The sequence below is a fragment of the Lissotriton vulgaris genome, chromosome 2_1 (genome assembly GCF_964263255.1).
Source record: "Lissotriton vulgaris chromosome 2_1, aLisVul1.2, whole genome shotgun sequence".
NCBI classification, from domain to species: domain Eukaryota; kingdom Metazoa; phylum Chordata; class Amphibia; order Caudata; family Salamandridae; genus Lissotriton; species Lissotriton vulgaris.
This window is the reverse complement of record NC_141687.1, coordinates 723,310,749-723,335,653: the sequence shown is the minus strand read 5'-3', so window position 1 is coordinate 723,335,653 and position 24,905 is coordinate 723,310,749. Positions and strand designations below refer to the sequence as shown.

General features: G+C 42.6%; 1 protein-coding gene across 4 annotated transcripts in view; it reads right to left on the bottom strand.

The window, feature by feature from the left end:
* STK33 (serine/threonine kinase 33) overlaps nucleotides 1-24,905 on the bottom strand; it is a 1,296,925-nt gene that overhangs the window by 644,480 nt on the left and 627,540 nt on the right. For all 4 annotated transcript variants that reach the window (XM_086956010.1, XM_086956012.1, XM_086956013.1 and 1 more), the window contains one exon: nucleotides 24,759-24,847. In XM_086956010.1, the coding sequence (XP_086812136.1) occupies nucleotides 24,759-24,847 (89 nt within the window). The remainder of the gene's footprint in view (nucleotides 1-24,758; nucleotides 24,848-24,905) is intronic.

The window sequence follows — 24,905 nt, the reverse complement described above, 5'->3', positions numbered from 1 at the left end:
ACTGCCTATCGCAGAGATTATAGGTCTTCCTGGGGGTTTCAAAGCATTCTTACGTATCTTAGGTATAAGGTACAATTGAGGCATTGTCGGATAGTCATTCTTAAGGAATTCAAATTCTGATTTATTTATCAAATTTGTGCTTTTCCACTTATACAGTTCCGCATGGAAACGTTCCTGAATTCCTACAGTTGCGGTAGGACTGATTCTGCAGTAACATTCTCGGTCTTTATATATATATATATATATATATATATATATATATATATATATATATATATATATATATATATATATATATATAGAGAGAGAAAAAAACAAAGGATACCGGGACATAATAGGTAGGTTCAGATTTTGCATGCACAAAACCAAAGAAATTCAGCAGTTATAGTTACACGTATCTGAAGAAACTATTACTCGTACCCTAATGTAACTATAACTCGTGCATCCCCCATGCACAGTTTTCTCATCTCAATTTTATTGTAAATGTTGCAGTGATATTATCAATAATGTCATTTATAGTTACCTTAGCCCACAAGTTATAGTTTCTTCAGATAAGTATAACTATAACTGCTTCTATGGTTTTGTGCATGTTAAATCTGAACCAAACTAGAACGCCCCTGTAACCTCTGTTTTTTTTGTGAATTTCCAGGTTTTTTTTAGGTCTTGGCAAGACAGCACATGCATTGTTTCGAAGAGACGTGTTTAATTTGTGGGATTCAGCCCACCCACATGCATCCTGTTTGCTTGTCTGTCTCACAGTGTCACCATCTGTCCCTGGCATGCGTGGTCATGCCTCTTCTTGTGTGTAGCCATCCCCTAGAGCATGGACCAAGTACTTGTAAACATGCACTGCTTCAGTTTTTATGGCTATTTTTTTTCTTTTTCAGCACTCTACCAGCTCTGTCTCCTATCACACACCCTCATAACTCATCCACAGATCACCTCCTCCCGTCACTGCATTTTCTGTTATTGCAGCTTTCTGTTTCCCCCACCTCCTCCCTCACGTCTCTGCTTGCTCCCTCGTACCTCCACAAATCAACCAGACCATATCACTGCTTTAAACCCCCTTTGAAGTCTGTTCCATTTTAGTGAGTGGTGGTATTCTGCTTTTAATATCCTGTTATTGTACAGCTGACGTGCTGATTGGAGCATGTGTGCAGGGTGCTACAATTTGGCCCACATGTAGTCTCTGTTTATTTTACGAGTGTGTGGGTACTAGGTGTGTGTGTGTATATATATATATATATATATATATATATATATATATATATATATATACACAGTTTTGTTCGAAATGCGTAGGTGAAGGAAGTATTTCAGAGCTGGAATAAACCCTGTTGAAATCTACCCGAGAAGAGTGCGGAGTCATTATTTAGTTGCTACATAATAATACACGAGTCCAGTCCTTGGCTCGTCGCCGGCACCAGCTGAAAGCCGCTCCTCCTTGCCAAAGGATGTTTGCTGATATATATATATATATATATATATATTCCACCAAAGTTACCCAAAAAAAACGGAATGGCCCACACAGGAAGGTATGGCTTCACATCTTTAATGCAGGCTGTCGAGTGTGTTTCAAGGCATGTCACAAACAAATAAATTCAGCCACCTGCCAACGCGTTTCGTGTCCTTGCACTTCTTCATGGGCTGGGCTGTTCAGGGCGTGCAATAGCAGGTTTACAAAGCACATGGTTGCCTCTTAATTCCCGCCCCAGTGGGCGTGGCAGACTACGAAGCCTGCTGGTATTTGTAGTGCTCTGATTATTGCTCGAGTGAGTTTGCAAAGCTGCCCCAAATAACAAAGTTTCTTAAATCCACAGTGGTCGTAGTGCATCCTTGACAACTTCACCGACATGTAAATGCCTGCATTAATCAGCTCCTGTCCCTCTCAAGGTTCAGCCATTTGGCATCTGTCGAGGGTCTGCATTCACACAGCGGGGCTCCTTCCACGGCGTAGGCAAGCCGTTCAAAAGTCCACCAAAGTTACCCACAAAAACGGAAGGGCCCACACAGGAAGGTATGTCTTTACATCTTTAATGCAGGCTGTCGAGTGAGTTTCAAGGCATGTCACAAACAAATAAATTCAGCCACATGCTGACGCGTATATATATATATATATATATATATATATATATATATATATATATATATATATATATCACGCTCCAACTTTGTCCACACTTGAGCAGCACCCAAAACGCATACTTGAGGTGGCAAACCTATATTTGAAGGATACAAGCAGGCTCCTGTTAATAGCTTCCTTCTAACAGTCATTCAGTTGCAATACGCCGATGCATCTTTACTTTAAAATTACTGCTATATATATATGTCTATCGCAGAAATGAGGGAAAGAGAATTAGCGGCAGAGGAATTGTTTGGCAATCGGCCAAGTATTTCGAATAACACTGAACCTACTGCCAGCGTAGCAAATGACAAAGATTCCGATGCTAAAACATTACTAAAAGACCTTGAAAAAAGCGGAAACTGGAAATAACTAAATGGTGGGAGCACCGGTCACTCTCAAAATATGCTGAAGTTGGAAGGGTGCCGAGGGGTTGCGTATCCTCCTAGCACCCAGCTTTGATAAACCTAATGTAACGCGAATGGGGGGAGAGTAATTTGGCAGCTTCTATGAACCTTGTCAAGATCTTAATTAAGTATGCTCATATCGACCACTTGGAGATTATAAAAGAAATTGAAGTAATCAGTGAGAAATTGGATAAAATTGAAACAAGATCAAATTACCAAACTGAAGGAAGCAATGCAAGAACGAGTGAAGAAACATGAGGAAAAAATTAAAATAAGGAACGCGAGCAAATTCACTCGAGATCTGGAAGACTATGAGAATGGCCAGATCTTTCCTTTTTCACAAAAATGTGATCCAATGAAAAGACAACAGTACAACAAAAAGATTAAAAATAAGGAAACAAGAAATGAGGCACAGATGAATGAAGATACTGCAAGCCTGGATACAATATCATTAACGAGTGAGTCAAGCACAGAATTTGTGCCCACTACTAGAAGAAAGACCATTCTAAATGTGGGACAAAAATTGAATTTTTTAGTGGAGGCCAGATTGCAGACACTTCGGCCTCGGCAGAAAAAAGCAGCAAGTGCCGAAGAACAAAAAGAAGACGTGAACAGCGCAAAAGATGCAAACAAAAATATAAAAAAGAAAACGCATTGGCAACAGAAAAAACGGCGATAAAAGACAATAGTGTGGTGAATTTATCTACAATTACACTCACGAAGGCAGAAGAACAACTACTCGCATTAGGCCTTAACCATTGCCCAGGAGATAGTTTCAATTATGCACGCACAAGAATCGACGTGTATTGTTACATCAGGAAACTGAAACTTAAAAAATTCTTTGCACTGAAGTCACACAAAGATAATGAAGAAATTAATGACACTTAGGAAGAAAACGCTGTGCCTGGTCTTGCAGCATCTGACATATCTAACCTACTGTTAGTCGATGAACTCAATGACGAAGCTAACGAATTTCCCATTACGCAGATGAATGCCGATATAGCAACGCAGGAAAGTTTGCGGAAAATTAATCATGTCCAAAAAGGTGCTCGGATCAGTTCTTTCAAGCCTAAATCATGTTTTGCACCACTCATGCCGAAGGGCAGTATTGATGTATTTCATGATATGGTAACAAATGATTTGAAAAAATTAAATCATACTGTTCATAAAAACAGAAAGGAGAGAAATCTATTTTTTTTTTAAAAGAGCGTATGTTGAGTTGGTGATCAAACTTGAGAAAAATCAGGATGTGGTTGTTAAAAAAATCTGACAAGGGGGGCAATCTTGTTTTGTGGCCGAGAAAAGATTATGTTACAGAGGCACACAGGCAGCTCAGTGATGTGAGCTGCTATATTAAATCAAGTGCAAAAGAGTATGATAAAGCCAAGATTACATTGCAGAAACATCTTGCATTATGGAAAAGACAGGGCCTTATCTCTACGGAGTAGCATAAGTTTATGTATAATGAGTTTCCGGTACTGCCGATTCTATATCTTATACCAAAACTACATAAAAATGTTTTTTCAATACCAGGGAGACCAATTATTTCTGCTATCAACAGTCTGTGGGGACATGTAGGCCAGTATATAGATTTTTTCCTACAGAGCTTGGTAATGGAGTTGCCTAGCTATGTTAAGGATACAGGCGACTTCCTACAGAAAATTGATAAATTAAAGTGGACAGATGATCTATTTCTCATTACTCTCAATATAGAAGCTCTATATACCAGTATAGATCACTTGCAAGGTATAACATCGGTCAAACATTTTTTGGAATCTAGAGCCAGTACTTTGTATGAGCAATAAGGTCATTATAGAGCTCATTAGTTGGTGCCTGCACAATAACTATTTTCTGTTTGATAAAGATATTTACAAACAAGTGAGGGGTGTGGCGATGGGGGCCTGCTTAACCCCCAGTTATGCATGCTTGCATGTTGGCTGGTGGGAGGAGCGGGTCCTCAAAACCACCCATCAGGCGCTCTATGATGCACACATTGTGTCGTACTTGAGATACATAGACGATGTGTTTATTTTGTGGAGGGGGACTAAAGAGGAGGCTTGTAGCTTTATAGAGGAGATTAATAATAATACCTTTAATCTCAAATTTACTTATCAAATCCACAAAAGTGAAATGGAATTTTTGGACGTAAGGCTTTATGTAAAAAATGACAAAATTGAAAGTACCCTATATAGGAAACCGACCTTAGGAAACATTACCTTACACGCAACCAGCTCGCATCCAAAACACCTCATTGCAAGTATTCCCTACGGTTGAAACGCATATGCAAAAATGAGGAGGACTTTATTAATTGTCAATCTGAGCTAGTGGGCAGACTAAAAGTCAGAGGATACTCAGAAAAAATTCTTAAGGATGCAATAGAGAAGGCGAAAGCAAGATCAATAAGTAGCCTCTTTGAGCAACAACTAGATACATCACGAGTCCCTGATACTGTAGCTGCTTATTAAATCAAAAACACTCCCAGACTGATTACTACGTACAATAGGGAGGAGCGTAAGGTAAGATCTACAATTAACAAACACTGGCCTATAGTACTTACTGACAACATCCTTCGAGATAGGCTAGTTGAGAAACCTATTATTACTTTTAGAAGGAGCAGCACTATGGGCTCAGTTCTAGATAGGGTATCGCCAGAATTAAAGAAAGTTACAACCTGGCTACAACCTATTGAAGGGTTTAAAAAATGTGCAACATGCCGAGCATGTAAATTTGGATGTAACAAGTCTGAATACTCCACTCCGTTTAGTGTAATCCCGGTGCCGATTCAAGGGACATACAATTGCAAAACCGAATATGCTGTATATGTCCTGACGTGCACCTGTGGGGTTAACTACATTGGTAGTACAAAGCTACAGGTGCACGTCAGGATTTTGCAGCATATAAGAGCCTTTCTCCACAGTGATGTAGCTTATCTTGTGGCTCGACATTTTAAACGAACTCATGCTAAGGATATCAATTGCCTATCTTACTATGTAATTGACGCTGTGGCCAAATCAAGAAGGGGCGGCAACAGAGAACGCCAGTTAAGGCAGTTGGAAACCAAATATATCTTAGGGTTCGATTGTAAATGGCCTAACGGTTTGAACACAACAGATATGCGTAATTTTTGATAAATTAATCATTTTTAAATGCGAATATCTTTGTTATTGTATGATTAAGCAGCATTGTAAATAGTCAATAAGGAATGGCTCTGATGAATTGTATGAATTTCCGGTTTTCTATAAATGTATAGTGTTCTCTTTCCCTCTAGATCTGGTTTTAATTGAATTAGTTTCTTTTTAATGCAGGGATATATATTTTTTTATACATGATTTTTAAGAGTTTTGTGTCCCTAGTTGACATTTTTCTTAAAGAAAGATATTTTAGAAATGTATACCAGCATCAATAGAACAATAACATCAGATCTTGAATTATTTATATGTCGTCTATTTTAGCACTTTATATTTGCACTATTTTGCACAGTACACACTTGTTTTGCACTAAAAAAGAAAAAAAAAAAAAAGTACAAATTTAATTTTTATGAAATAGATATGCAGGCTTTGCACATGATCAAACATGAATGTATCCACTTATATATCATTGTACAGAAAGGACTACATGTAACAGGCGCAGGTTGGATTTATCCAGCATGAAATGTTAAGTTACAAAACAAATATAAAATAGTGTTCTTGCACATAACATGTTTTTATTTATATTTACATGTATATAAAATAATATTGTGCAGAATCATTTAAACATGCCTGTATAATATGTTTGTTGTTTACAGAGCAAAAAACATTGAACATATAGTCTTTTGTTTATGCACACTATCTTGTGACCTGTGATGTCAATCAATGGGTGTGGCTACTTTTAACTTTAAAAGTAAGATGGCGTATGCACAGATTTGCACGTGAACAAGGGCTTCAGGGCTTGAAACGCGTTGTGTGTTTGGGTCGTTAAATAAAAAGAAGATTTCTTGCCCAGAAACTGTGTGATCTGTGTCTCTTTCCTCGCCAAACCGCAGTCGGTGGGATTTTGTATATGTATGTATGTATGTATGTATGTATGTATGTATGTATGTATATATATATATATATATATATATATATATATATATATATATATATATATATATATATATTTATTTATTTAAAATAAACCAAGATAAATGGGCATATATGCATATATAAGACATTGTTTGGTGTGTATTGTATGGAGAGAATTCTTTAGCTAGTGGCGTTGGAGTTGGGAAAAATGTGTCAGGTTCCTGGGATAAAATTGTGATGGAACCTTAGGAATAATCTAGAGCTTATTGAGAGAACAATACATTGAGGAGCTACTGCTGCTCACAGACTCTAACCTCATCAATTCCCGGCCACGCTGGGACTATTTCCCTTAGCCAAGGTCAGATCCTCCACCTAGACCACCCTCTCTCCAATTATAGGAATAGTTACTAATTCTACAACTTCACAGTCACAGTTCTTTAGCAATGCAGGCAAAGTATATTCAAGGAAAAAGCTAAAGTAAGAAACAAACTATTCATATTAAATTACAAGCAATTCTGCTTATAGTATCAATAGTGTACCGTGCACCTGTTGAAACCATCTCAGCAGCAGTTTCTGCATTATTTTCCATTGAAGGTCATATCAGAAGTAGAGCCTGTGTCTGCTAAGCTTCACCTTGCAGCAATAGCTCCATGCAGACGATCATCTATCTGTTGCTCTCTCTGTTCCGCAGTCGTAAAAAACACTCCAACTGGAGTTATTTTATTCATCCCTGCTGTACAAGCTTCTCCTCCACAATAGCATGCTAATATGTTTATCTCCCATCTTGTAAAACCCTCTCAACCTATTCTCACAGTATACTTCTAATCTCTCAGAGGTAAGGTTCATTTACTCAGAGCTCTCGCTTCAGCTAGCAGAGTCAGCAAGTTCAGCCGTTCACAACACAAAACCCTTTTTATTTAATTTGTTTACGTTTCTCTTAGGAAAACAGGTTTACTGCCACCTGTGAGAATTGAGGATGAGGTGATCGCGTACTGGTTTTCCTTTTAGTGGAAATGTAGGTATGAGCAAGAAGGGGAAAGAAGCATAAGTGTTAATGCTGGATCATACAATGAAACAAGTGTTGCCCTTCGACTTTGGGAATGGGATACTGAAAACTATTCTTTATAGCACTGATGGATCCAGTTCCCACTTCTGGCTCTTGCTCTGAACCTTGTAAGTAGTGTCTGGTGAAGTATTGCTTATGCTGGGCATATGTTGGGGTCTGAGAGATGTCTTGCGATTTGATAGCTAGCCCCATTGCTTTGAGATTTCTGGGAAGGTAAACATGATGGAGCAACTTTTTGTTTGTTGAAATAATCGCTGTAGATTGAATTGTGCTAATTTGGGAAGAAAAAGATTCTGGGTGTTTGTTTTCAATTTCAAACTGTGAATGTATATATTTTCTGCATTGCAGGCCATTGTTATAGAATGTGGAAGCTTTGACAATGGCAGCCCACATGTGTAGATAGACATTTGCATTTAAAACCAGGTTGCTCAGGTGGGGAAGGTTGTGGGACCTTTTGAAGAGTAGGAGAGGAGACACTGCTAGCATTTTCTATATAGAATGTCATTAAAGGATATGTCTATTTGTAGGCATGGTTTTGTCCTTTTGTTATGAAGGGTAATTTGTTGAAGCCTGCACCATCTCAGTTGGAGGCATGACTGTATGGGGCTGAGGATCATCATGCTGAGTTTGTTGAAGTTGCCCAAACCACAAAATCTCTACAAGCTTATTAGGAGGGAAAGAATCAATTTATTGTGATCCCCCTCGACATCCTACTTAGTGTCAATGTTTATTATCTTTTTCAAGTTATGACAAGCTATATAACAGAAAACAACAATACATTAAATATTTACACACCTATATATACTTTGTACATGCATGAAAAACAGATTCTTTACACAGTACAAAAAGAAAATTTCTTGCATCAAACATTACAAAAAACTAAGATTACATCACAAACAACATTAGAACAAACATTACAATCAAAAAATGAGAAAAATAGGAAAAACCAATCAGCGGGAAATTATAAGCAAATGAATGTCTCTTAAACAAATCAATACTGGACCAGCCAGTCCTAGTATCGTAGAGATGACATTTTATTCCACCCTATGAAAGTGCCAACGCGATTCGAGATCAGGCACAGTGTCGCTGATCTCTCATCAGGGCTGTTTTATTCTTTGTATCTGTAAGATGCAAAGAAAATATTTTACACATCACTCTCAAAACCGAACTTCTTTTAAGGCAATGGGCTGAGAAAGAAAATTGCTACATACCAAACTTGGTTGTAAGTAGAGCAGGGCATTAAGGCGTAAAGGATTTTAAAACAAATTTTTCTAAACGTGGCCAGGCAGGACAACCTACAAGAAATTTTAAGAATTTGTTTTGCATTGGTGAATCTAACCAGCTCATGGTTTCAATACTAAGGCGTCACCCAGTGCTACATAAAGCATACCTTGCTATTGTCGACTGCCGCCAACCGGCGTTCTTATATATAATCCACCACCATGAAGGTAGGCTCCTAAAACAATAGTGACAAATGTTTTAGTGGTGGGGCTGTTGATTCCAATGTTCGCATAGTGCATGCATTATTAAAATACCAGGAAAGGCAGGAATCATTTCGCCTACCTTAATGATGTATTTCTATTACCTTTTTAATTTTTGGAAATGTGCTCTCAATTTGCCGTCCTGTGTTAGCGAAACAACCAAAAAGGGAGTGTAAGCGCTTGTAGCCAAAAGTATGACCATTCAAACAGATTATAAGGGACCCACCTGAAAGTGGTTGTTGCTGCTGTATTGGACCCGTTTGGACCCACACAACTCCTACTGCTGCTGGGCTTGAAATCACCGCTGCACCTCGCCGCACCCGCTCCGCGGGTGCCGCTTCGCGGTCAAGGAAGGGAGAGGTGATCTGCGTGCTGCACCTGGGAGGCGCCTGGAAGCTCAATCTCGCCGGCGCTAAGCAGGGACTCAGTAGACCAGGAGTCCCTGCTTCCCCAGACCGGAGAGCGGACGCGCCCACCTTCTGACACGCCCCCGCCTGTCCAGGAGTAAAAGGCGGGCGTGTGCAGTAGCCGCTGGGACCCACCTGAAAGTGGTTGTTGCTGCTGTATTGGACCCGTTTGGACCCACACAACTCCTACTGCTGCTGGGCTTGAAATCACCGCTGCACCTCGCCGCACCCGCTCCGCGGGTGCCGCTTCGCGGTCAAGGAAGGGAGAGGTGATCTGCGTGCTGCACCTGGGAGGCGCCTGGAAGCTCAATCTCGCCGGCGCTAAGCAGGGACTCAGTAGACCAGGAGTCCCTGCTTCCCCAGACCGGAGAGCGGACGCGCCCACCTTCTGACACGCCCCCGCCTGTCCAGGAGTAAAAGGCGGGCGTGTGCAGTAGCCGCTGGGACCCACCTGAAAGTGGTTGTTGCTGCTGTATTGGACCCGTTTGGACCCACACAACTCCTACTGCTGCTGGGCTTGAAATCACCGCTGCACCTCGCCGCACCCGCTCCGCGGGTGCCGCTTCGCGGTCAAGGAAGGGAGAGGTGATCTGCGTGCTGCACCTGGGAGGCGCCTGGAAGCTCAATCTCGCCGGCGCTAAGCAGGGACTCAGTAGACCAGGAGTCCCTGCTTCCCCAGACCGGAGAGCGGACGCGCCCACCTTCTGACACGCCCCCGCCTGTCCAGGAGTAAAAGGCGGGCGTGTGCAGTAGCCGCTGGGACCCACCTGAAAGTGGTTGTTGCTGCTGTATTGGACCCGTTTGGACCCACACAACTCCTACTGCTGCTGGGCTTGAAATCACCGCTGCACCTCGCCGCACCCGCTCCGCGGGTGCCGCTTCGCGGTCAAGGAAGGGAGAGGTGATCTGCGTGCTGCACCTGGGAGGCGCCTGGAAGCTCAATCTCGCCGGCGCTAAGCAGGGACTCAGTAGACCAGGAGTCCCTGCTTCCCCAGACCGGAGAGCGGACGCGCCCACCTTCTGACACGCCCCCGCCTATCCAGGAGTAAAAGGCGGGCGTGTGCAGTAGCCGCTGGGACCCACCTGAAAGTGGTTGTTGCTGCTGTATTGGACCCGTTTGGACCCACACAACTCCTACTGCTGCTGGGCTTGAAATCACCGCTGCACCTCGCCGCACCCGCTCCGCGGGTGCCGCTTCGCGGTCAAGGAAGGGAGAGGTGATCTGCGTGCTGCACCTGGGAGGCGCCTGGAAGCTCAATCTCGCCGGCGCTAAGCAGGGACTCAGTAGACCAGGAGTCCCTGCTTCCCCAGACCGGAGAGCGGACGCGCCCACCTTCTGACACGCCCCCACCTGCAACGCCCTCTACATATCAAACTGCCTGACGCTTAGCGGGACACTAGCGGGACGCCGAGCGAAGCCCGGGCAAAGGGCGGGCCGTCTGTGGCCGTCCGGGGCCGGAAGAGGCCGGGCTGGGCCATATCCCTTGGCTCCGTAAAGTGCGCACCTAGCGTACTGGACAATGGCTTCAGGTACTCGATCCTGTAAGACAAAGAAATCTGCAGGAGACGTTGTTCTAGGCACTATGGACCAGTTCATAACTCGAGCAGTTTCCATAGTCGAAAAGGAGATAATCCTGGCAGAACGAAGGTTATCCCGGGATTCTACGAGTATGTCTAACAAGCGCTCATCTCTGGGTGCCATTGCCCTAGCTGCTAGCCCTGGACATATTCCCCTAACTCCATTGCTGATTACTGATTCCCCAACAATTGACGAGAGAGTAAGTCGGATTAGGGCTAGTTTAGAAAGGGTAACTACCACTGCACCAAGCATTGTACTTGACCCGACACACTCCAATTCCTCTGCCCAAAGTATCTCACCACCTGGGGGACAAATTCTGGATTGCAATCCTGAAACCCATGAAGTTTCTAGCCCCCCTGTGCCTTCTAGGGAAGCTGTGAATTCCCCACTCACTGTAGGACACACCGAAGTCCGTACTCCTAGAGTCGTAGTTCCCCAAACCACACTTGCAGAGAATCTAGTTCCGGGCCCAGTCTTACAAAAGAAGAGAAAGCGTCCTGCTAGCCCCCGCAGAGGCGGCTCTCTAAAGCCCCAGAGTAAAGTAAGTAGGAACATTGTACCTAAAGGGGGCACTAGTTCTAATCAGGCCTCTCACCCAAAATCATACGTGACCCACACCGGAGATCTCTCATTGGAGGGCACCCCTGGCCAAATGGCTCCTATAGATATTAGCATTTTCCCTCAAGTTGAGAGCATAATTAAGTCTGTGGTGATGCCTCTCGTAGATAAGATTGATGGCCTCACTCGCAAACTAGCCTCACTTGAACAGTCAATGCTGGACAATTTTTACGCGGTGAAATCATTAGTCAAATTTCACGCGAAGGCCCAGGTTGAAGAAAATGGAGGGCTAAGGAGCGGTGCTGTCCCCTTAGTCCCCTCTATTTCTATAGCCCACCCTGAGCCTACATCTTGCCAAAAGACGCCTGCCGCGGGAAAGGCTCCCCAATTGCTGCAACCCAACTCCGGAACCACACCCCCACCACCAACTCCTACCCCTGAGTCTAGTCTGGCCCGACCAAGGAACAAAGATAGTACCCAGGCTCCCAAGGCACTTAAGGTTAACTTTGCTGTAAATTCCAAGCCTATAGTGCCTAACACCAAGGCTCCTGGAAGCACAGTGTCCGCAACGAAGGGTGATACAACCCCATCCCCTCCAACTCCTGCTAAGCAGGCCATGCCCAAACCTCCAAAAAAAACCACTGTAAAATCTCCGGCTAAAGACAGGGCAAGAAGGCACACGCCAAATGCTAGCCTTCCCCCTGGCTGTAAGCCTTATGTGGTAATTTTAACGGGGGTCCCTGAGCTTGAAGAGGGTTCTTGTGAGTCATACTCTGACCTTAAACACAAGACGCTCTCCTGGCTCAAAGCTAATAGACCCCTCCCAGGGCATATCGATGGTAGAATAGCCTTCGTTCGACGCGTGGGTTGGATTGGTAACAGACGTAAGGAGATTACTGGGGATTGTGTGTTGATCAATTTCAACGACCCCAGAGCAGCAGGCATGATTTGTAGTCAGCAGTCGCATTACAACTTCTGCGACATACAAACTAGGGATTTGGGGTACTTCTATCACCCCCCTCCTCTAATGGGGCCTAAAAAATCCCTTCAAGGTGGGGGCAGAGGAGCATGGTTCCCGCATTATCCAACTTTGGTCCCCAGAGCAAGGGCATGGACACCTACTCAAGCAGCCCCTCCACAGGGTTGGGGTTGGTGACTTGATAATTTAGCGGTAACTAATGCCTCCCCTCCTAGGGTCAATACAATATGCATAGTTGGGGAGGTACACTTGTCCAGCATTGTTGCGCCCCAATCCCCGCCTAACTTAATTATTTCCTCTCTCCCAGGCGACGGGTCAGTGAATATTGAGGTAGTGGATGGAGCTCAAACTCCCGGTCCACAGGGTGGGAATGCCGGATGCGATGAGTCCCTGCATCATGCATCCCTGAAAGCCATTAGTTGGAATGTGGCAGGTTTAAACAGCAAGCTAGATGTCCCGGACTGGGTGGCACTTATTGAACCCCATTCAGTCTGTGCTTTCCAAGAGACGTGGTGCGTAGAACCTAGGCACCGAGTGGGCCATACCTCCTTTTTTGTCCCGGCAGATATTCCAACATCGGGAAGAGGTCGCCCTTATGGTGGTCTCTTAGTCTGGGTAGACATTTCCTTGGGTTGGAGGGTACACCATCATCCCCAAAAATCTCCAGACTTGATGCGCCTCACCGTAACATGCCCGAGGAGAGCTGAAAAACTGGAGATTATTAACATCTACACTCGAGGGGCCTCTGGGAGAGCCTTGTCACCAACGCTCACGGACCTGGAGGTAGTTCTGGGTGAGTGTAGCAGCGATTCATTAATTATGGTCATGGGGGACTTTAATTGTACATTCGAGCCCTTGTTGCCCGATGAATCCCTGGATTTATATGACGAAGATTCAAGGAGAGGTGTCCCGTCACTTGATCTTCCAATTATAAACAGTTGGACCCCCAGAATCATCCAGCTAAATTCACTCACACTGGAGCATGGCCTGAGAGCAGCCAACGGGAGGACACCTTCAGACCTAGCGGGGGCACACACATATAACAGGGTTGGTCACTCATCCCGGATTGATTATATCCTTCTAAACTTTTCCTTATGGGCTCACATGAAGGATATGATAGTCCTACCTTCCCTGGATAGCGACCACAACGCTCTCTCCTTGACCCTATCATATTGGTGGAGGAAGATTCACCCAGCTTGTGGAAACCATGATACATTAGCGACAGGGCCATTGGGAGGGGTGGTTCCCTCAAACTGCTTAAGACGCCTGAAATGGGACAAAGTGGCAATAGATGAAGAGAAACTGTTATGCATCAGAGCGGTTACTTCTACAGCCTGCGCCTTCTTAGAAAATGAGCCTGTCAGCCCAAATCGGATTACAGCGTTGTTCTGTGAGGTCTCGCTGTCAATTGGGGACCTATTCAAGGCTAAAGTAAAAAAGGGAAACACTAACCGCGACAAGCGGCAGGGCAAACCCGGATGGTACTCGAAGGAGTGTCGTGCTAGAAAGAGAGCACTGATATTGGCTGTAAAAAGTGGAGATGCATCCTTAATAGCCACCAAACGAAAGGGCTATAAAGCGGAGCTTAAAACAGCAAGGAGAGACTGGGAAGACGAATTTTGGCAGGAACTTCGAATCGCCAGTGTTGGAAAAAACGCAAAAGGTTTCTGGGACTTATTACGCAAGAAAAACAGACCTCTTGACACAGTCATCACTTGCAACATAACTGAGGATCTATGGTACTCACATTTTTCGAAATTGTATACGGCAACTGCAGCTGAAGCAATGGATTTCGTATTACCTCAGTTCCCTCGAGTTAAGGAGAGACTTGAGGAAAGTCTGTTCACCAAGGTAGAAGTGGAAGGTGCAATAAAATCTCTTGTCCCGCGTAAAGCGGCTGGCCCCGATGGTCTCCCGGGCGACCTGCTCCGTGCAGACCTAGGCGATTGGAGTATGTTAATTTCATCTGTTTTGAACGCTGCCATGGCGGGTGCTCCTCTGCCCGCCTCCTGGATGGCCGCCGAAGTGGTCCCTCTACACAAAAAAGGCTCAAGAGAAGACCCAGCGAACTACAGGCCGATCAGCCTGATAGACTGTTCGCAAAAAGTAGCAGGCAAGGTCCTCCTAACTAGAATACAGCAGTGGGCAGATGAAAACAGGATACTCTCGGATCTCCAGGCAGGGTTCCGAACTGGTACAGGAACAATTGAACAATCGTTAAGGCTACTTATGATCCACTGGAAGGTCGTCACGATTGGGAAGGGCACTTTATATCTTGCCTTTATCGACCTCCGGACGGCCTTCGATTTGGTCCCCAGAAACAACTTATGGAAAGTTCTCAGTGATCTTGGCCTGCCACCCTATCTGCTTCACTTGATCATGAAGTTCCACGAAAACAATTATGCCCAAATTCGCTGGGGTCCGAATGGCCAAAAGACCCGAAGAATAGATGTGAATAGAGGAGTGCGGCAAGGGTGCGTTCTTGCCCCAACACTCTTTTCGCTCTATGTAAATGGGGTGGTGGAACACTTGTCAAGGATACCAGCAGATGCCCCTCGCCTGGCAGGTCGTTTAATTCCCACCCTGCTTTTTGCGGACGATACTTTGCTCTTGTCAAAATCGCCAATGGGCCTACAACAGCTTCTCTCTGGATTTGACGATTTTTGCAAACAAAGAGGACTCTGTATAAATACAGACAAAACAAAGTATCTTATCTTGAATCCTCCGCAAAAACATGGCCCTCCTCCAACATTGGGCTCTGTCGCACTGGACAGGACCAAGACCTTTGACTATCTGGGTATCCGTCTGGTGGATTCCATGAAATGGGACCAGCATCTGACCAAAATGTTGCTAAATTTGAAAAGAGTAACCGGGACCCTGCTGAAAGAGCAGAGAGCAGCCTCAACCAAACCAATAGCTGCAGTTTTGGATATTTACTCAGCCAGAGGAGTAAGCGCTGCTTTGTACGGGGCGGAATTGTGGGGAATGTCGAACTTGAAAGATCTTACTCGAGCTGAGAACACCTTCTTGAGAAGCTTGATGTCCCTTGGCCCTTCTGTCCCCATCTTGCCTTTACAACTGGACATGGGTTGTCGGGCGATTGAAGATCTAGCAAAGCTACGCCCTTTGCTTCTGTGGGCCCGCATCTGGAGAGTCCCTGAACTCTCAAGTTATGCGGATGGTCTGCGGGAGATATTAAGATCGACAGGTTGGGCGAAAATAAAGTGGCTTACGGATATCAAAGCATTACTCACCAATCTGGGGCTGGAAGAAGCATGGTACCAACAGACAGCCCCGCCCAAATCAACGATAAAACAGCTTTATTGGAACTGGGTGGCGAATAGAAGGAATTCTTCTACTTCGATATGTAAGTCGACTAGAATCTTCATGGAGTCTAAAGATGTCCCCATTAGAGAACTGTATTTGGACATTATTTCAGCCCCTTGGGAAAGATCTCTGTATTTCAAATTTAGAATTGGCCTTCTCCCCGTCATGGAATTTACTAGTCATTGGAAAACTCCCTACCAGACTGCTCCTTGGTGCCCTTTTTGCCCACAGCGCCATGAATCGGTCCCTCACTTTTTATTCGAGTGTCCTGCCTATAAAGTCCCACGGTCAAAATGGCTAAAACCCATGTGTCGCACACTGGGAACTAGACACTGTAATGTGGCACTAAGGATTCTTCTTTCAGACACTCGTACTTTTTATGTATGCGCCACCTCGAAGTATCTTGGGTGGGCATGGCGGATTCGGTCAAAAAGACTCAGACAAATTGTTTAATTAAGTTTTTATTTTTATGGTTTACCTTAAAACCATGCCTATTTTAGGTAATTTAATTATTTCTCCCCCAAATAATAACAGTTTAAATTGCAGTCTTAAATCATGCAAGGGGTTTTTTTAACAAAAACTTGAATTTAGTTTTTAATGTTCTGAAATGAATTTTACTTGTATGTATGCTTTTTAAGATATTTTTATATGTCGAAATAAAGCCTTTTTGACTTGACTTGATTATAAGCGTGAAATAGACAGGAAAACATGTCCTGGCATTTACCTGCTTGCAAATAACAGCACACCGCTGGTGTGATCAAAGTTTTCTCACAAGAGATGGCCGCCCAAGCACTTCCTGTATTTAAAGCCCACCTCCAAAAAAGGCATGATGGGACTTGTAGTGTCCTCATAATTGCCCTACGAGAAAATTATGTTTAGTATGAGAAGCGCATGTAAAATCAGGGCGCGCCTGTTACGTGGTGTCATGGTAAATGAATGGAGGCAGAAAATCTATTTTTTAACTATTTTGGTTACGCACTGGGTTTAAACTATCAAAACTTTATTGGCAACTCGTATCTGAACACTAATGTTAAAACGGGCCATTTCATTTAAATTTGACAAATGCTGATTTAAATAGCATTTATTCCACAAGTACGGCGAGCACATTGAGGGTCATTATTGTGATTGTGTATTGCATGCACCCTTAAAAAAATAAACTTTTGTAACAGAGCATGTAGGGAGTCTGTAGGTGACGCTGCACCCATTATTAAGATTGCATATATCTACCTGCCAGGCAGTGGCCACGCTTACTCTTTATACGCAAAATGTGTTAGTGAAAAGAGGACGTAAGGCTACAGATTAAGTCCAGGGATGTCAGACAGATGGCAGTCCGCTATGTTGTATGTCTATGCCAGTTATATATGGGCTATCTCAGACAAGCTATTAAGGCCTTTTTGAGTGCTATTGTATTTCAAAATGAGATAAGCCTCTTTCTGCAGTAAGGCACGCTTAATATCGTGGCATTTTGTCATTGAATTCACAGTGAATAACACCGACCATTTAAATGCATGTTCATTATGGCCTTTATCACAGAAGTGCTCAACCAGCGGAGCGGTCATTATTTTTTTCTTTATGTGTGATCGATGCTGGCTGATCCTTTGGTTGACTTGTTGGCTAGTCTTGCCTATGTAGATTAGTGAGCACGGGCAAAGTTTTCCGTAAACAACATTTTTCGTTTTGCAATTGGAGAATTCTGTATGTCTCCACTTAGTTCCCTGATGGACAAATTCATTGCCCTCAATTGTAGTAGAACAAGCAACACAATTGCTGCACCTGTGATGACCTTCCACGGGCTTTAGGTTCCATTGTGCCAAAAGGTCACTTTTAGGTTTTGGAATGGTAATGTCAGCTCTAATCAATTGTTCGCCAATACTTCGATTTTTTCTATAAGCGAAGATGGGCTTAGGGAATGGACAATTCAAACCTTCTAATAGATGCCAGTTCTTTAGAACAGCTAGGCGCAACTTGTGGGTGTCGGGACAGAACCTTGTGACGCACACCATTTTGTTCATCGGAGGGCGTTGCTTAAGCTGCAGCAAGCATTCTCTCGGCGTGTATCTAGCACGTTTGAATGAGTGCTTAAGGAGCTTCTTAGGGTAGCCCCTGTCCTGCATGTCATGACAAAAAGACCTCGCATGTCTTTCATAATCAGCCACATCCGAACAATTACGCCTCATTCTGAGCAATTGCCCATAGGGCAGATTGGCCTTTAAATTGCGTGGATGGGCACTTCTATGGTGCAGGATGGTGTTCCTATCAGTCGCCTTTTTATGGAGCGATGTTACGAATTGTCCTTCCTCACATCTCACTTCAACATCCAAAAACGTCATGCGGCCAGTGCTGTTTTCTAATGAGAATTTGATGTCCCTGTGTCTTGCATTGAGCCATCCATGGAAAGATATTAGCTCCGCCTGACTCCCCTGCCACAGGAGCCAGACGTCGTCAATGTATCTGTACCACTGTAAAATTTTATCTCTGAATGGGATGTTAGCTTCCACGAACTTCTGTTCGTATTGTGCCATGAACAGAACCGCCATTTCTGGGGCATAAGGACACCCGATGGCGGTCCCCTTCACTTGCATGTAATACTCACCATTAAAGGTGAAATCGTTTTTCTTAAGTGCTATTTCTGCCAATTCTAAGATAAAGGCAGTGGGGACACGATGTGGTCTTTCTCTCTGGTCAAGGTAAATCTCCATCACTTGTAGAGCCTCTTCTTGAGGGATTTGAGTATATAGCGATGTGACGTCCATCGTCCCCATGATTTGAAACTGTACATCAAAGCTAGTTCCTTCAACTTATGTATAGATACATTGACGACGTCTGGCTCCTGTGGCAGGGGAGTCAGGCAGAGCTAACGTCTTTCCATGGATGGCTCAATGCAAGACACAGGGACTTCAAATAAATCGATCTTTTCCCTCCTAATAAGCTTGTAGAGATTTTGTGGTTCGGGCAATTTGTGTTATATATTCTATAAAGGGTCTAGCCCCCACCACGTATTTATGGACCTATCCAGTTTTGTTCTTAGAGTTGGTTGAAGTGGCATAAAAATGTGAAGCAAACTTTGAAGACTTTGAACAAGGAGAATGCTTACACAAGAGCTCCTTGCTAAGACTAGAAGAGAGAGGTGTTAGTTCGTAATCGTATTTTTGTACCTGTTTCTGTTTATAATATGTTTTTTACGGAATACTGAGGAGCCATGGACTGCTTCAAATTGTACGATATGTCCCTAACTCTTGATTAAATACAATCGTTATTATGCTTATGCCTTGGACGTGGCCACCATTGACGATTCGACAAAGGCATGGACGACGACGGGCGCCGTTTACCAGCCACCAACGACCCCCAGTTGACGACTGCATTGGACAACAGCGTGGACAACGTCAATGGGTTACGCTCATCAAAGATGTGGTCTCTCGACAGCAAAGTGCCAATAGGGCCATCGTAAAAGGAAATGGAAATAGATAAAGCTTTTGACAGTGGGCCAGTGTCAATGCCATCAGCATCACTGACAGGCCATCCTCGCTTACGATGGAGTTACTGACTATGAGGAGGTGGTCCAGGCAATGCTATCAGCCCTGGGCTTCGCCACGCCACTGAAGTGCCTTAAGAGGACATTGAGGAGTGAACTCCAGGTGAAGAGCAGAAGATATATATTTAGAGATATATGTTTATGAGAATTTACTTTTCTCCTTTTTGAACTTAGTGGACTCAGGTGAGCCTTTCATAGGAACATCTTGGGAGCGTATTGTATGCTCTGCTCCATTATGTGACCTTGGTAGAGGTCGAAGAAATGTTATTATCCTCTTCTATTTTGTAATCCATGAAAGCAGTCTTACTTAATTTGAAAGAGAAGAATTCAATTGTTGTGGGAAATCAATAAAGACTTGTCCTCACATTAGTTCCATAGGTCCAACAGAACCCTGTTGTTGGCGTTTCAGGCATAGCAGTAATAAAAATTAAGTTTTACTATACCAGTTGATAGATGGCTGAGCAGAGCTCAGGAAGACTCCCAAAAAGTGGTTCTGTTGGGTGTTCGCAATAATTACTTTAAAGCAGACTGAAACAGCTCAGAAGCACAAAACAAGCAAAAACTCTCTGAAGGCAAAGTTTTTATATATTAAAAACAAGAATCGACAATATACACTGGAATTACTTCATTCCGTCATAGTACTAATAAACACTTCAAATTCGTGAATAGTGACTGTGGTGATCAAAGTGACTAGTGCATTGCATATAGTGACACTTCTATATATTCCAAGGAAAACAAATGGTTAATGTCCATTAACCATTTGTTTTCCTTGGAATATTTACTTTCGCAATACTGGCCTTACAACAACAAAAAACACTTCGTTGTTCCCATCCCCTCCCCCCTCTTTTTGTGGTTTTATTGTAAATACATGTTTTGTATATAAGTGTCACTATATGCAATGCACTAGTCACTTTGATCACCACAGTCACTATTCACGAATTTGAAGTGTTTATTAGTACTATGACGGAATGAAGTAATTCCAGTGTATATTGTCGATTCTTGTTTTTAATATATAAAAACTTTGCCTTCAGAGAGTTTTTGCTTGTTTTGTGCTTCTGAGCTGTTTCAGTCTGCTTCAAAGTAATTATTGCGAACACCCAACAGAACCACTTTTTGTTAATCACGCATACCCAGGTTCTGAGGGACACAGGGTTACCCCTTTTTGTTAAAACATCAGGAAGACTCCCAGCACGCGACATGCAGTACAAAATCTGAGGGACTCAGCCTCCATTGGGAGTGTTTTGGAGAGTGCCTTCGCCTGATCAGCTATAGTTCAAGTTTGGTACCTTTTAATAGTAGGAAATAGGCTACTGAACTGACTTTTCAATGCAATTATAGCCTATGATAGTAATACATATTGCATTATTTATGGTACTGTGGGACTCCCACTTCAACGACGGGGAATGATTCAAGCATGTGAATCTAAAGATCCAATACTGGATAATTGTGGCAACATCAACAGCTCTCTTTGCTGGGGTTTCTTTACTGGACATTTGCCGAGCAGAAAAGTGGTCTAATGTCCATACCTTCACCAAGCATTATGGTTTGTATTTGTCTTAGAAAGCAGATGCTGCGGTTGGGCAACAGGTCTTATGTCGCCTTTTTCAGTAAAGTAATGATTGTTGTTTTTTACATAGCAACTCTTGCTTTATATTTAAAGTTTCATATTTGGAAAAGGAAATATTAGCTTGGTCTTGCTATTTGACATTTCGGCATGGTCATTTTCTAAATCAGAGTGGTTTGCCATACTTACTGCCTCTTTTGGGCTTAGTACTGCATACTAATCTGATTCAAGCATGTGAATCTATGAAAGATTCAATACTGGAGAAGAAACAAGTTACTTACCTGTACACTGTGGTTCTCCAGTATTGATATCTTCCATAGGTTCACAAGTGACCCTCCCACCTTCCCATTGGGGCTCACCATTCCGAATACCTCTTACATTAATTTTTGCAAACTTGTGCTTGAAATCTGACGTATGGTGGCCCTGCAAGGGAAGAGTGCTTCAGGGTCTGTGTTCTGACTGGCTGAAATGTGCTACTTATAAAACAATGTGAGTTGGTTACCAATATCATTTAGCTTCTCTAAGATTCTTAATACTTATGTTTGGCACTGCCTGTTAATATTACTGTGAGACTCCCACCATGACAACGAGGAAGACTGAAGATATGTGAATCCATGAAAGATTCTTTATTGGAGAATAATTTTTGATGACTTAAAATGTAGTCATTAGGTGGAAAAGTCATTCATAGATCAGTTCCTATACCACTTCAATACAATAGAAGCAGAAAAGAGGGCTCACCTGATATGTGTCTCAACTGCTGCAAATCCTCTTAGTCTATTGCATGTCAAGCCGAAACACTGGCTCATATAATGAGCGGCCACATAATCTGGAACTGGCAGTTAAGTCACAGTTACTGGCAGCATCAAGGTTACAAAGGATGCGTAAACAACACCTTACTAATGTTTTCCCTTCCCAAGACATGTCAGCGACAAAAAGCAACTAAAATCTCTGTGTGGTAAACAATGGGAAGTAATCCACAGAAATCAGTACAGAAGTACTCCTTTCCCAGGTTATTGCCACTCTCGGAGTCCAATTTGTAATGTTCTTGTAAAGTACAATCCCAGAATTACAGATTCCTCCAGGATCAGTAATTCTGGGGGCAAATTTACCACATTAGCACTTCAATATGTCTGTAATGAGCACCACTGTGGTTTATGCAAAACTGCATCTATTCATTTATTATGGGGGTCTGGTGATCTGGTGAGGATGCCTAATCAGAAGCTGGACAACTAACCTGTGAGGTTTTTTTCTCCTTCCTGTGCTCTATTTCGACTGGTTCCCCCATGTTTGGCCTATCATTTTCTATATCTTTACAAAAAACTGTGGGTCATTGCCTATACGCAGGTAGTTGGTCAGTCACATTAACTTTTCTACCTCGCTTTCACAAAAATGTGTAAATTGAGAGCTGAGTGCATTGAGATAGTTTCAGGATTTTTTACTGTATTTTTTATTTGTGAAAGGCAGTTTGTTTTAAAGTTTCTAATTTATCTTTTTGATGGAGAGCATTGAGAATTTACAAAGTTTTTCACCTGTCCAAATAAATAGTAATACTCTGTCTTAAATCTGATAAAAATGAGTTTGTCATCTTTGCAGACAAAGACGCCTGGTTTTCACCCAGGTGACCCCAAGATTTACAAGAACAAGGGGCCCACCCGGGTTAATCTAGTTCTGCATGCAACCTGTGTATCATGTTTGATAAATTTTGTTTCAAAGAATAAAGTACCTGTAGTCTGATGTTATACACGCTGTATACCATTCTGCATCTTATCACAGCCTATCATTGGAAAATGATACCTCAGTCTGACTTTGGCAAGGCTGGATTACTGTAACTCACATATTGGTCTCCTAGTGTACCATATCCCATCTTCGAAACTTTCAATATGAAGATATGCATTCCATCTTGGGTCATAACAGAAGACGACATATTTCCTCACATCTTGTCACTGGATTAGCTTCCATCAGAAAACGTTGCCTGTTAAAAGCGCTATTCCTCGGTCATAAATCCATTTACATCTGTGCCATGTCTTCTAAAAACCTGGAACTTCCTAACCCCCCCCCCCCCCCACCCACCACCAATATCAGAGCAATCTCCAATCTCATGTTTGTTCCGTGAATTGCACAACATGCTCCTATACATTATTATTATATACATATATATATATATATATATATATATATATATATATATATATATATATATATATATATATATATATATATATATATATATATGTGTGTGTGTGTGTGTATTCCCTTGGTGGCATGCTTCATCACAGGGTTCTTCCTGTTCTGCTGCGGAACGGGGCATGCTGCGACCTACAGGTATAGGGGAGCACTGAAAGCATTAGACTAATCCAGATGAAAAAAAGTAGGAGTTTTTTTTTTTTAAAAGACAGATTACAAATACCTGGCTAATAGGAAAAATATACTTTATTTACACCTCTATCCTGTATGGTAAAAACATGGGGAAAAACGAAAACTCAATTGCATAATGTCCCTGAGTTTCACTGGTCGACATGTTTCTAGCCCTACCCCAAGGCTATTCTTTAGGAGCAAGAAAATGTACTCCCTGATGCCAATCCTGTTAGCACAAAATTCACTGCATGCTCATATGAAAATAAAGAATCAATACCAATACATACAGCACCTAATCGGTGATGTTTCTTGAAAATATGTTATTAGTCTTGATGAGGCTTCATTAGTCCAAAACGGGGGATCCTCAGAGCCGTAGGCGTGTTCCCTGAGCATGGAAGCAGCCTTGATGGAAGTGTGATTACAGGAGTTCCTATCCCACGTACCCGTAGGTCGCAGCATGCCCAATCAGCAGCGGAATGGGAATAACCTAAGGATGAAGCATGCCACCGAGGGCAAACCCTTGTTGGTGAGGGTTATTTAAATACATTTCTCTGCCATCTAGAATTCCTAAAGGGGAAGAAAAGAGAAACACTCTGTGTTTTACAGTATGACTTTTTGGAGAACAAGTCCCTTCTACCTCCTCTACCTCTGATACTTGAAGTTTCACATATGTGTTTGTATACATACATTGACGAGAGTTATGGCTTTTAAATTGGGGGGCAGGATTTATGATTTGTGTAGGTAATCCCAACTGACAAATTCTAGGGAGGGAGTCGCATTTATTTTATAAGCCCAGCTGTGCTTTATTGTGTTATCTAAGTGAGGCTATGCTGGAGTGGTATTATTTTACACTTTACCATGTTACATTATTTTTTAATAAGGGAAGAACGGTTTGGCATACAGAGGCACACTCAATATAGGAGAGTTGTATATTTTGGTATTTAACTATATAAAAGGAATAAGCCCACATATCTAAAATTCATCCAGGGTTTGGGAAAGGTAGTAAGGCACAGTGTTTCATTTAGCAGTTTCTAAATGTACCAATTAAATACCTGAAATACACTCGGTATCCAGAAAATGGGTTGTTACTATTTTTCAGACCTAAAAGTACAATAAATCTATCTATTTTCTGAAAGAAACTGTTTATTTTTTCAGAGCAAAGACTTCATATTTTTAACATTTTCACCGGAAGGGTGGATACAGTGCTTGGAGATGTTGATGCAGCTTGCCAGATATATCAGATAATCACTGTAATTATAATATCATATACAATCCTGAATGCCTAGAGCAGTCACATTTCAGTGTACATTCTTACTGTAATTTAATGTTGGTGTTTACCTTTATATTTAGCTTCATTTCATTATCATTTTCATTATCTCTGGTTTTCACTAAAATATTTTCGAGTTTTAGATCTCTGTGAACTATATCTGTAAGAAAAAAAACAATGGCTCATTTAAATCTCATTCTTCGAGTAAACAATAACAA